General features: G+C 40.7%; 1 protein-coding gene across 1 annotated transcript; it reads left to right on the plus strand.

Moving 5' to 3' along the window:
• Positions 1-270: 270 nt before the first annotated feature.
• On the plus strand, positions 271-10040 carry anxa5b (annexin A5b). The gene is made up of 13 exons (XM_083972281.1): positions 271-384; positions 653-696; positions 3963-4047; positions 4498-4592; positions 5297-5410; positions 5527-5617; positions 7205-7284; positions 7454-7504; positions 8242-8335; positions 8629-8724; positions 8819-8877; positions 9394-9516; positions 9636-10040. The coding sequence occupies exons 2-13, from the start codon at positions 694-696 to the stop codon at positions 9696-9698; spliced, it is 954 nt and encodes a 317-aa protein (XP_083828407.1). The 5' UTR covers positions 271-384; positions 653-693; the 3' UTR covers positions 9699-10040.
• Positions 10041-14709: the final 4669 nt, after the last annotated feature.

Genomic DNA, 14709 nt, shown 5'->3' on the forward strand with positions numbered 1-14709 from the left:
AGTGATACTTATAGCCTATCAAACAAAAAGACCTCTGGCTACAGTGTAAATGAGGTCAAACGAAAAAAAAAAAGAAGAAATAAGAAAGAAAGCAAATTAAAACTGAAACTGAAACGATTGCAAGACAGAAACAGATGAGAAGAAAATCATACAGATGTTGAGGGAGGAGGAAAACAACATTTCCCAGAGTGCTTCGGGAGGAGGGCAGTGCCACAACTGGGTGTGGCGCACACACGCGCACCCGTCATATACAACACTCACGCGCAGCGCCTTTTTCCGAGCCGGGGCTTCTCTGTCCGTCCTTCTCCTCCTCCTCTCTTCTCTCCGCCGGGTCTCTCTCAGTCTGAGCTCCTTCTGCCCGCTGCTGCTCTGCTCTTCTCTGCGGTAAGTTGCTGCACATCACCGTGGAGGGTTCAGGTTCTCGTTTTAACTTTTTCCAGAGAAAGTTTAGCAGCATCAGTCAGGTGAGCGAGATCCGGGGTCCACCTGTAGACAAAAGGCGGACATGTCTTCTTGAGTCCACGGAAGTGTGACAGCTACTACTGAGAATTTGTTTTTAAAAGAAAAGACAGTAAAGAAGTTAAACACTGACGTTTTAAGTAAACTTCTCCAAGTCCTCAGTTTAGCATTGACGTGTTTCTCTCTTCAACAGATTCTCTTCCTACCGTTGAATAAACCTACAAGTCTGACGAAATGGTGAGTCACTTTCACTTAACACTTTAGTCTCCTGTTACCTTTTCACCTCAGAACAATGCAAACTTTATATCAAACTTACAACCAGAGTAATAAAACCTGAACTAGTGTGTACTGTAAATAAAAAACCGTTATTTATGCAAATTTGTGACTCACAGCTGTTTTTACACAGTGAACTCCAAGACAACGCCCACTTCACTCCACATTATATAATACTGGGATTTTATCAGACTGTTTAGAAACAGATGCATATTTATAAACTCAACTTTAGACAAGTTTACATGTCTTTACAGTTGATCCCAAACACATCAACTGAATCTATAGGATGTTGAACCAATATCTGGACAAGACAAACCATGTCCCCTCAGCTGAGTCAAAACTCTAACAGATGTCTATAATTTGGTTTATTTCAACAGATAATCAATAACCAATGACTTTTATTGATGAAACTTTGCAGTTTATGGTGCTTTAAATGTCTTCTGTATGTGTATAGGATTGTATTACTATATTTGTGAGGACCAGACCATAATGCTGTTTGAGGAAGAGGTGCAGGGTAAAGAGCCAGATACTGTATTATGTCGTTCCTTGCAAGTATAGAAAGACAAGAGTGTGTCTGTGTGTGTGTGTGTGCATGTTTGTGGAGCTGTAGAGAGTTTTCATTTGGGGAAGTTGGGAAGTTTGGTGAATGACTCATGTGGGCTGTATGCCATTCGGGTGGGTCTCCACCTCTCTCTCTCTCTGTTTAAAACTCCTGTTTCCACGTCTCGTCTGCAGCTGCTTAAAGCCGCCCTCCCTCTCTTAAAGGGGAACCAGTTCATTTTTACTGCACATCAGGGTGGAGCTGGTCCGTCATCATAAAATAATAATAATATAAATCATGATCATTTCTCATGAGGATGTGGCGCCTATCAGTCTCTGTCGGGGAGGGTGGGGGTGGGGGTCAGTTATAATAAACTAAAATCTGACTTGACTGAGAAGATAAACCTGGTGGTGGTATCTGTTTTTTCTTGTTGTCAGCAAATCCGGTGAAAATGATGTCTGTGCAGCTGAAGCCTGATGTAGCATGTTCCTTTGTGGCGCAGAGCTGCAGTGTTGGACAGAAACTGTTACAACCAATCAGTGAGTCTGTGACCTCTGCACTGGGCGACATGATCAACGATGCTGTAGCTTGTGTTGAGTTAATCCCACATACCGTACACAGCATTGTAGGTGTAGATACTCACTTGCACCTGGTGTTTGTATTAATTCTCAGATGAAAACAGTCCCTGACAAAAGCCTGATTTACTCCTGTTTGAGTAACATTTGTTAAACACGACTCTGACCTGTGGGGGGAGAAAAAAAAGTGAAATGAAAATGAAAAATGCTGCTGTGTGTGGCGTATTTAAAACTGAAAGTCTTCAGTAGGGGAAAAAATGGTCTTGGCGCCACTACTGCTGCAGGATTTCAGAAACGCTGAGGTCATAAGTTCAAGCAGCCTCACTTTCTCACTGAAACTCTCCAAAAATACAGTATTAATATTCATATTCGTACTTTTAAAGACACACTGACATGTTTTAAAACATGTAGGCCTATTATACCGCCTTATTTATGTCTGATAAGTTTTTTCTATCTTATTCTTAAAAATTTTATCTGCTCCATTTCCTTCACTGAATAAACCAGAATATATTAACATTTAAAATATTAACCATTTAAATAACTCATAACTGCACTCTGAATAGTGAAAATGATCACAATGATCTTTTTTTTTAATCTGCAAAGGAGTTAATATTCACATTCACAGCTCTGCACTATTGACAGTTAACAGCCAGATGCATTATATGACTTTATGATAGGGGACTTCCTTTTTACGCAGTGAATGACTGCATGGATTGTGTACTCTTGTGTCTCTTTGGTAACAACGTCCATAAACGTGGGAAAGGAGTAGTGATAAGAGCTGTGTGCTGTCAGTCTGTGCCTCTGTACGTACTGTATGTGTACGGTCAACACACAGGAACCCCCTCAGCCCCCTCCCCACCTCAGTCATGTCTGAACTGGCTCCACTCTGATGCAGCAGCTAAAGTCTGAGTCCCACATTCCAGCAGAGACGATCTCTACATTGTGACGTTGTTGTTGTCTAAATGTCTCCTTGTTTACCCCGAGCAGCCGTCTGATTAGATTTTGTTTAGCTTGTGGTGCTGAGTGTGTTTATAAAAAAAAAAGGAAAAAAAAGGAAAGCTCACGGATGTTTTTTTGCGTAATTCATCCTGCACTGAAAGACAAAATCCTGGTTGTTGGACGATCAGGGTGAGAATTCCTGAGACATTCCCGTGGTTTTCCTCCCTAAACACACACACACACATACACACTTGCATACCACCCCTCGCTCACTCTTTGCCCCTCGATATATGAAGCAGGCGCTCGACTATTTTATTGTTAATAAGTCAGAGGTTCAGGGTGAGGTCTGTGAAGACTGGAGCGCATTGTCACGGCACTAAACACTCACTAAAAATCAATCTTAAAGTTAATGTTTTTCAGCCTTATCACATCCTTACAGTCCCCAGTATCAGTCGGGTCTGTTGCTTTGAAATATTTGGTCCACACCGAGAGCAATGATTAGCCATATAATCTTATTGATTTGCCATTTAGTTTCACTTCATCCATCAGATTTATAACACAGAACGAGTCTCAGATTGTTGGCAAATCAAAAGTTAAGCTTTTTTTACGAAGTGGGAATGTGTGAATAAAGCGGTGTAATGGGAGACGGTGTGTGTGCACATCTGAATGGGTCTTTACAGAATTAACTTAAGTTAGTGTATCTAAAGGGAGGAAATCTTTGAATACCTCATATAAGGACACAGGAACATGGAAACAAATCTGAGATATTTAATATGTTTACTGCAATAAATATGTCAGCATTTATCTACAGGTTGAGTTATTGAGTGATATAACAAGTCAGGTGATGGAGGAAATATCAAGAGTTACATGTTTATAACTTCTCTGAAATGGATACATCCCTCTTTTATTTTTATTTACCTTTTTCTTATCGGACTGAACTGTGGAAAGTTGTATTTGACATTTATTGAGTATTTACATTATAAAGCTATTGGTTTTTGAATTAGTTGTTGCGTGCTCTAGGGGTTGTATCCTCTTATTGTGAGTAACAATGATAATATTGTTGTACCTGTTTTTGATTGATTGAAATATTGTTTATAAATGTATCACAGTGGCTGATGGGAATTTCACTACATTGAATAACAACCCTCCTTGTGTGCACATCCTCTGTGTTGCAGGCCAGCAGGGGAACTGTGAAAGCCAGCGGAAACTTCAATGCCAGTGCGGATGCTGAGGCCCTGCACAAGGCTATGAAAGGCCTGGGTAAGTTGATGCGTGCCTGTGTGTGCCTGTGTGTGTACGTGTACTGTATACTGTATCTGTTATCAGCAGTGTGTTATCCGATACGCTGGATGCACGACAGTCTGTAGTACTCCTTCAACAGACCAATGGGAGGGAGTTATTTGAAGAGTTCCTGCCTGAACAATTACTGCGGTAATCCCGGCGGTCTGCGCCAAGCTCCGCCCGCACTGCAGTGACTCATGAACACATGAGAGGGGAAACTTGACACATGGAGTAAACACATATGGTGTCCATACGTTTGAAGGCTGCAATTATGTGGGCGAAATACTCGTAGTCGACAGTCTGCTCGGACGGAGGAACGTCTGTCGTTATGTAATACAGTAATAATACACACGATGTTGTCACGTGAGAATAATCCTAAAACAAACACTCACACCTTGGCCTGAGTAACCGTGGCGCTTGTTGCCGTAGGGACCGACGAGGATGCCATCTTGCAGCTGTTGACGGCTCGCAGCAACGCCCAGAGGCAGGAGATCATGGCCACCTACAAAACCCTGTTTGGAAAGGTTGGACTCCCTCAATCTCATGTAACATCACATAACATATAACACAGCTCCAACATTAGGGGGCCGCTGTGCTTCAGACAACATGTCGTCCAAACACGCACACACACACGTCATGTTTATTCATGTTTGAATCCCACTACCTCCCCAGGAACTGAGTGTATCTTTGTAGCCTTAAAAGCTTTACCTGTATGCATTCAGTCTGATCTGTGAAAAGTCATTCATTCACATATCAACCCTAGCTAAAACTACAAACTAGATAAATTACAAAAGCTTTTGCATTTCTCCTTTAATTAGAATTACTCATTTGCTACTTATCTAACATGCAACATGTTAAAATCTCCTTTAAATGATAAAAACAATGCTAAATTGGACGCACACTTCAAGCAGTAGGAAGCAAATATTCAGGACTGAGAAGGAAGATATTGCACACACATCTGTATAATATGAAGATTATTTTCACCCACGTCTAAAAATGACAGACGGTGGTTTCATGGTCTGGACTATGTACTGGTCAGTGCGTGACATAACATAACGTGTTAATGCGATATGTTCATGCAGCTCCGTAGAGATGTGAGTGGTATTAATCTTCTCATTTAGTCACATACAATAACCGGTGAAATCCTTCACTGCACAGCGTCACAGTGCTGTCACACATTCGTGCTGCAGCAGAACTCAGTCCAGAACATTTTGTATCTGCACGACAGGATCTGATCAGCGACCTGAAGGGAGAGCTCGGAGGCAAATTCGAGACCCTGATCGTGGCTCTGATGACCCCACCCATCGCTTACGATGTGACATTACTCCGCAATGCCATCAAGGTACAGTAGGTGCTACAGCTCGCTAGTGAGCATATGTGGCTGGAAATGTTTAGCAGACAGAAACAGCTGGAAACTGAAGCGTGAAGTGTGTGACGTTTCCACCTTTTCACCTGTAGGGGGCAGGAACCGACGAGAAGGTGCTGGTGGAGGTTCTTTCCTCCAGATCCTGTGACCAGGTGAAGGACATCATCGCTGGTTACAAACAGGGTAACACACACACACACACACACACACACACACACACACACACACACACACACACACATACAGCATTTGCATTTGGTTTCACCCTGTAAATATAAGTAGCAAAATCAAAGGGAAAAAAATATTGGGCCTCATTCACCAATATCTTCTTAAGAATCTTCTTAGATTCTTTCTTAAGTTGCTCTTAAGAAATTTCTTTAAAAAACTCTTCAATTCATCAACGTGTTCTTAAACAGCAGAAATGTTCGCAGCTGGGTTCTGAAATTGATGAATGCCATCTCCTCGTGAGTTGAGAGTGCGTGCCAATTGATCCTAATCAACATAGGATTAGCATAGGTAACTGCCCCATCAATGCCCGTAAAAGGGCACGAGACCGCAGGGCCGTGTGCACACAGAAACCACAGAAATTGAGCCGAGAAGGTGAAGTCCTGACATTGGCTGAAAACCGTGTGTCGTGCTCAGTATCTGCCAGTGTGGCGTGTGTGGTCTACATTCTTTAAATTAGTTTGCACATGCATCTGTGTCATAGGTTTTTAATTTCATCACAGTTTTGAAAGATGCCTCAGGAGAAGTTGCCAGTAGTAGCTAATGATTGACAGAGTGGGAAACCACAAAAGCTGAAGTGAAGTAGTTTTCATTCCTTGTACTGATGTTTGTTCCTGAAAGGTTTACTCATTTATATTGGGCAGTTACAATTATTGTAGGTGTATCTATAAAAAAACAAACAAACAAAAAAAGAGCCTTATTGAACAAGGTTTTCCAGAGTTTAACAAAATCAAATGGGGCTTGACTGAGGTAACAGACGTTTGGCTAAACATTCTTAACTCAAGGACTAAATAGCTTTCAATTGCATTTTAGAGCTGGAATAAAAAGGAGAATAACGCTCTAAAAATGTTTTTTTCTTGCCTCAAAACATGTCACACATATTCACATATACAGTATAATATATATGTGCAGTAGTTTAAAAGGGTATTAGACAGTGATGGAGGTGTAGATAAAGGTTAATGCACACCTGCGTTTTCTTTTGGTGCTCAAATGAATCAGACGTGCAGCAATATCATATGATTATATAATAAAATTAATTCTCATGCAAATCACTCTGATGAATGAAATTCTGTGCTCAGTCCTAATTAGGAGTGTGTGCAACTTCACAACTTCAACTTAGTTTTTAGATTTCTTGTAAGATGTAGAGGAGGTAGCAGGTCACCATCTAATTTAGGCTTTTTTTGTTGTTATATTTAGGCTTTTAACATAAATGTTACAGTTTTTACAACAGCACACAAATAACAACGCAATGTAGTTGTTGAGTTTGAGTGAAAAAACAACAACACACTAGTTTGAAAGATGATGATTGCACTTTTCAAATCATTGTTGCCAACAGTGGCTGCTGTTGTGAAACTGTGAGCAGTGTTTTGAAATGTGTGTTGCCAACTGCAAAAGAAAAACTCTGAAAATCAAGGAAACCTTTTTTTTTTTACAAGGGTGTTTTTTTTCTCTCCTTTTTTAAAAACTACAAAACAAGAGTGTCTTAATCTTGTAAAAAAAAAAAAGATTAAAACACTGTTGTGTGTTGTCGTCTGTTTCCCTCAGAGTATGATGCCGACCTGGAGGAGGACGTGTGTGGAGACACTTCAGGTCACTTCAAGAGACTTCTGGTCATTCTGTTGCAGGTAAACTTCTCTCATTTTCATTCAGTTTCCTCTTTTCCTTGTTTTATTGAGGCCTTTATTGAGTCATTTATTTGCTTTGAACAACGGTTTTTGGGGCGGGTGATAGATGTATAAAGCACTTTGTAACATGGTGTTTGATTTATGATGGACGTGCTTTGTCTCTCCTCAGGCGAGCAGACAGAGGGGGATCCAGAACGGAGAGATCGACAACGATGCTCAGGTGAGTCAGCGGTTTTATTTCTGGTCAGTAAATAAAATAGCCTATTTATGCTCCTCACCATCAATGTTGTCTTTGTGTTTCTGTCTGCGGGTGTGACTGTCACATGTGTTTGTGGACAGGATTTAACTGTTGCTAAGATCAGCGGAGTGTTGTGTCTATGTGAGGGCGACTCTATGTTGATGTTGTGACGCCCTCTAGTGGAGGGAGCAAGTAAAGAAATCTGAAAATTTCTTGGTGAAGTTTAAAAGATATTTAAGAGACATAGAAACAATGTTGTCCAGTTGTATATAAAGGATGAGCTGCTTTCTTCTAATCCATCTCATTTTTGATTTTTTTTATGACCTTTTGCATCTGTGGGCGCTTTAATTAGTCCGGTATTTAATTTGCTGCATCAGCCAAAAACAGGCATTACTGTCTGGCCTCATTTCCAGAGCTACAATTTGTAAAATATGCTCTTCATTATAAAATATTTGAATTGAATGTTAACTTAACTTCATCTTTAGTCTTAAAGTCTGAAACAGGACTGAATTAATGAACCCTAACCTAACCCTAACCTTTAATTATTGAATGATGACACTTTAATTGATTTTTAACTCAAACTGTTTTAGTTGTATAGGGTTTTAAGTGTAAAATCGTGAAATGCTCCTTTAAAAGTCTTGTTTACAGTAATTAGATTTTTGGATGATTTCAAAGGATGAACTTAGTGTGATAGTGGTACATTACTTGTGTCATTCTAGGCCCTGTTCAAGGCAGGAGAGGAACATTTTGGCACTGATGAACAAGCATTCGTCACCATCCTGGGCAACAGGAGCGCCGAACATCTCAGGAAAGGTGTGTGTGTGTGTGTGTGTGTGTGTGTGTGTGTGTGTGTGTGTGTGTGTGTGTGTGTGTGTGTGTGTGTGTGTGTGTGTGTGTGTGTGTGTGTGTGTGTGTGTGTGTGTGTGTGTGTGTGTGTGTGTGTGTGTGTGTGTGTGTGTGTGTGTGTGTGTGTGTGTGTGTGTGTGTGTGTGTGTGTGTGAGTGACGTGTTCATCACAAGCATGAGAAAGCTACCATATTTGCCATATTTAGTTTGCACATGTTTCATGATCAGTCTAATGCTGAAGCTGTGTGTGTGTGTTTCAGTGTTTGACGCTTACATGAAGCTGTCTGGGTATGAGATGGAGGAGAGCATCAAGAGGGAAACATCTGGCGGCCTGGAAGACCTGCTCCTCGCCGTGGGTACGAGACAAGTCCATACTTTTAAACCAGTTCTTTTTTTTATAATAACAACAATTTTCAAATTGTTTAAATCATTTCTGTCTTTGCTTTACAGTGAAGTGTGCCAGGAGCGTTCCAGGCTATTTTGCTGAGACTCTGTACTACGCCATGAAGGTAAACAACAGCTGTGGAGGTTTAGAGTGAGGATTTTTGAACACCACATTAACATACATCTGATTGATGATGGTATTATAGGGGGATTTTGCAACCTTAAATTTTCCTCATACAGATTTAGGAGTTTTGTCTTAAAGTAAAATCGTTATTATAAAATCAATCTTGATGATGTGGAAAACTAGAGATGCCCCAATCACATGTCTTTTAAAGCCATTAAATGTAGAAATAGATAGATAGAAATAATTTTTAAAAATAGAAAGATGGGCAATAAGCCAGAGGAGCAGATTATCTGGAGTTATGTCTGTCATTTTGATTCAGATCTAATTCTATTTCAATCATTTATGTAGGAAATTGTGCAGCCATGACATATTTTTGCAGTCTGTATGCACTTTTTGTTGTCAAATCAAATTTACATGACCACCACGTGTACAGTCCACAGGGGGGAAAAAAATCAGTGCTATTATGCAATTATGCTGTTTATGTTTATCAGGGCGTATGTTTATGTATCTGTTGCAGGGTGCGGGCACTGACGACAACACGCTGATCAGAGTGATGGCGTCTCGTTGCGAGGTGGACATGATGGACATCAGAACTGAGTTCAGGAGGAAGTTCGCCTGCTCTCTGCACTCAATGATCAAGGTATAATGATCAATAAACTGCACGACTCTCACACTACTAACATGTACCTCCACCGGTTGTCACTCCGAATCCTTTCCCCGACTCCTCTCTTAAATTTTTACCGCATGTTTGTGTTACAGGGAGATACCGGCGGCGACTACCGTAAGGCTTTACTGTTGCTCTGCGGTGGAGATGATGCGTAATCATGGCAACAAGCAATAACAGGAACCACACCTGAAGTGCCTCTTCGTCAACTCACAGAAACAAGCTAATACAAATTTGAAGTTCATTTCAACAGAACTCTTTGTTCTGTGTATGTTGTGAGACACAGCATCATCAGGTTTTTTTTAATCTTGAGTCCAAACGTTGTCTTTGAAGGGTAGCTAACATTTTGTTCATGTTCACATTAATGAAGCTTTTGGTCGACTAATATCTTCCCTATAGCCAATGTTTAATCATATATGATCCCAAAGCATCTGACTACAATCGTTTTTTTTGCACTTTGTACGGCAGAATCAATATGCAATAAATAATATTTCATTTGATATAGTGCAAGAGTGAATGATTTGTTAAACATGCACTGACATCTCATGACCACTAGAGGGAGGAAGAGCAGCTTTAATTAAAGCAAGGAGCTGCTGTTTGCTCACCACAACACCTCAAAGAGCATCCAAGCCATCATTTATCCTTCTATTAGGCAGTAATGAAAAACACCTTAGCTCTCTTAGTCAGTTTTGAGACACTTAAATATAAATATTTCCATTTTACTCTACTATATTTAGAGTCATCCACTGCTATTTGTGAAACACTGCATATTATTTGACAGCTAGCTTACTTACTTTACACACAGTGATTTCTTTTGAAATGATGCATTATTATAAACCACACTAAAAGATATCCCCTTGCTCAACCAATTATCAGGATAAAAATGCCAATGCACAAATGCATAATCAATAATAGTCCAGGCCAATAATTTCATAGTCTAGATGCAGTCATTCTGCCTGATAAGTCCTTTAATATCTAATGGTTAACATTTTGATAATAATATCTTATGTATAATGAAGACTTGATCCTAACTTCTCACACATGTGATATAAACACAACTTCTATTATTTTGTTACAATAACTGTGTCACAGATCTTATCATATCTAAATTCTCTGCTGTCAATTCTTTCAATAATATTGATGCAGGATAATAAAAGTTGTGAAAGCATCACGCGAGTCTCATGTCAGTTCACCCAAATCACAGGGGTCATTGCACAGGTTTAATTTGTCCAGGTTTTGAGAGTGTCAAAACCACAGTGAGGCAAATGAATGGACTTTCATTTATAGTTGTTTAGGGTAACCTGATGGCTTCATGCACCTGAATTAACACCTTTAGATTAGAATAAAAGTGACTGTTGCCACTGAAATGATGTAAAAAGAAAATGTTTTGTGTTTTAGTGTATGTGTGTGTGTGTGTGTGTGTGTGTGTGTGTTGGGTTGAAGGAGGGGTTACCTCAGGTCCTGTTACACTCTTGTTATTCTTTCCGCAGAAGCGGCAGCCATTGATTGTTGCCACAGACACAGGCAGCCAATAACGAGGTCTGAACGGCAGGGTGTGGGGGTCAGGCCACCTCGAGCCACAGGAAGAACAATACCTCCGACTCCTCCCCCTCGCTGTTTTTGCGTGTTTTAGGGTGTGGAAGTCTGTGGGTAGGCGTGGGTTCCCTCAGCTTTGTAGGTCAGATCTGAACTACTTAGTGAAGCGTTGAGTCGGGTTCTGATGTTTTTCTCCCCTCCTGACATCCAATCCCCTCCCCTCCCTTTCCCTCCTTCATCACACTGGCTGAAGCTCTGTGAAGTTCAAGCTCCAGTTGACTCTGATGGGAAGTTTGTTTTTCCAGTCACAGCTGCCGTTACACACCGATGATGACAAAACTTTCTTAACTGTCTGAACTTGCAACCGGGGATGAATGGAACAAATCTGTCCAAAGCTAACACTGATGCTATGGATCAATTAATTCCTCTTTTAAGCAAATGCCAAACTTTTCTACAACACTGGAGCTTCTCAAAAGTGAGGCTTCATGGATGATGGAAAAGTTTGTTTGTTTTTTGACATAGCTGTGCTTTGTTGAACAAAACACACATGTGAGGAGCCCTGCGGGTCCTGGGAATGTGGAATAGTTTTCAAGTGGTGCAGTGATAAAATGCAGGATGAAGACTGTAGAATTACTCGAAGAATTAAAATGAAGAAAGGCACATTATTCATTTGTTAAAAAAAAAGAAGCTTTGGATGGTTTCATGTCGACACTGCTAAATGTCACTGTTGATGAAAGAGCATGGGACTGACTTTCCCCGCTGCTCTCATGACCTTACACCAAGTGATGACTACAAAACCACAGTGTAATCTGGCGGTGGAAGCTGTCACAAATCCACAACAGTGAAATTCCTGAGGGCGTTCCCTGGTATTATATAGGCTCACTGGTTTCAGAGTCACGTTTAAGTCTTTCATGTCAAACCATCCCACAACCACCGACACTAACCATTTGTGTGAGATTGAATCATAATTACAGTGTTAAGTCTTAATTCATGAATAAAAAGTGTTAATTGAGGTCCCCATGACCTTTAGCCTTTGACCACTAAAACCTAATCACATCCCCGAGTCCTATAGTGGACATTTGTCTCAAATGTGAAAGGATTGGAGGAGATTGAGTCACTGTGACCATGATCTTTGACTAAAAATCTAATCAGTTCATCCTTGAGTCCCAGTGGATGTTCGTGCACCATTTGGGGAGGTTGCATCAAGGCCTTAACAAGATTCAGTGTCCATGGGAATGAGATGGATGGACAGCAACGCAAAAACGATACACCTCTGGTTGTGACTGTCACCATTGTAGAGACGTTAAAACAATCAAGAGAAAATAAATGCAACATATTCTGCAGGCAGGTATACTGAGATTCAAGTTGCTAAAATACAACTTGGAAGATAAGAGGCACCATGCAAGCCACAAATCAGATACTGCATTGTACAAACTGCCAGACCTCAGTTGGTTGGTGGGTGGATACGTATAGGTACGTAGGAAGGAAGGAAGGAAGGTTAAGCGGTGTGTGGATTTGATGGATCAAAATCAAGCAAATCTCGAATCTTTGGTTGGGAGGCACTGTTTTAAAGGGATAATTCAACATTTTGGCAAAAAACTGCCTCAGACGGGAACGTGCATCAGCGGTTTTGCAGGAATTTACCTCTAAAACAACTCAGTCTTGTAACGTTCTGTTATTATCTCATAGCGTGGTGAATGTGCAGGTCACAACTTGTCCACGAGAACGTCTTGGAGTTGTAGGATTGTGTATTTGATGAGTTTGATGAGGGAAACCAAGAAATCCCATTAGCCTCCGTAGTGTAGCTTGGAGCAGCTCACGGCTCTGCTCCGTCGTTCTAAAAATAGCTTGCACCGACAATTAAAGGTAATGAACCTACTCCTAAAACTATAGGGATTATGGCAATGGGCCAATTTGCCAAAAATGTTGAACTAAAAGACCCAACCAAAACCTGGTGGGGCAAAAATATCTCCAAACATCTAAGCATTGACCTTCAGGTGATCTACAGTCTCCAGTTTTTCGTAACAAAAAGGTTCTTGTGGCTTATGTATTTTTCTCACCTCTGTTAATGATTCTAAACCCAGGAAAGCTTCCGTTGTCTTACAATGTGCAGAAAAGCCAACGCTCTCTCTCTCATTGTGTCCCAAATACAGCAAAGACCAGTTCCTTTGACATCAAAGTCAAAGCTCCGGAGAAGAACAAATGCCATCAAACAATCTATCTGGCTTAGAGACCTGTTTTCACCTGTTCAGCAGTAAATCACCGGTCAAAGGTGGATCTGCTTTGTGTATGATCATGCTTTTACTTGTAAAGTTCAAAGGTTTTAGAAGACAATATCTCAATACTTTGAGTAGAGTAATCAAAGGCCAGTGCTCCCACGGGTGTTAGTTTGGTTTGTAAAGCATCAAAACCACCTTTTACAGAGACAAGATGAAGCTTGCACCAATTATGCCAGATATGTAAAGGGCACACATACCAAAACATGACTCCAGACACGTTAATAGTTACTGACATTAATGGGTTTTCCTTCAGGGATTTCCTCACCTCATTAAAATATTACAGGGGTTACTGACAGTTGGAGAGCATTTATCTTGACAGGGCTGCGAATCTGTTGTACTTGCAGGCTTTTCATGTCACTGAAAACTGTACGCGTGGAGAATTAAGGGGCATTCCACCAATTTTACACGTCAAAGTCTGTTTACTAGTCGTGGAGTACATCATTCAGCTTCGGAAAATGCTTTCAGACGCCGCGAAGGAGCTTTTTTTTTTGCCTCGAGGTGGAAATGATAGGAGAGTAATGATGTCACTATACTCCATGTAAACCCCCTTCACTGGCACGTTTCCGTCAGATCTGGGTGTGTCCACCAATTTCTTGTAAGTTTTCCAAAGCAACTTTTTTCCCTTTGATACAAAACCATCTCTGAAGCTTCAAATACACTCTTGAGCCTACAACTGTTTAGTGTGTTTACTGATTTGTGGGGTGGAGAGACGGAAGAGGGCTCTATTATTTTTATTTTTTTGCGTTTTGTAAAGTTTGAGGATCCCATGCTTTAATAGATGGTTAGCAGCATATAAATTAACGGTGGTTAGAATTAGCCACACCCTATCCAGCTGTACCACTGAAGTGATGCCTAAATGTTAATCTAACTTTCTGTATTTCAAAGCTATTTGGACACCAATACTTTCTCTCACGGTTTGTACAAGGCAACAGGAAAGACAACCCAAATTTAGACATTCAGGAAAGTAACAGGTAACAGGTGATCTGGCAAATAACTGTGGAAAGAGGGCTGTGTTGTACACTGTGGGCTGATTAGTGGATTGGAAACAGGTAGGGAAAGTGTGGGAGTCAGGGCTGGGTGATTACTGAACAAAGGGGTGAGCAGGAGGGCGTGGTGGAGTCAGGTGACGACATCTGGTGGGCAGATGGAGGCAAGAGAAGAGACAGTTTCCATATTGCTACTTTACAACTTGAGGTTAAATATCTTCATGTTTTAGAAACAAGGGAATTAAGAATATACATCTGAGCAGACATCTAATATGTCTGCTGTATGTTACTGTAGGCCTACACATCTATGAATTGCAAATCTATGAATCACATCTATAAGGTAGCTTACATTACATGCCTGTGGGCAA

The sequence above is a fragment of the Trachurus trachurus genome (genome assembly GCF_905171665.1).
Source record: "Trachurus trachurus genome assembly, chromosome: 1".
NCBI classification, from domain to species: Eukaryota; Metazoa; Chordata; class Actinopteri; order Carangiformes; family Carangidae; genus Trachurus; species Trachurus trachurus.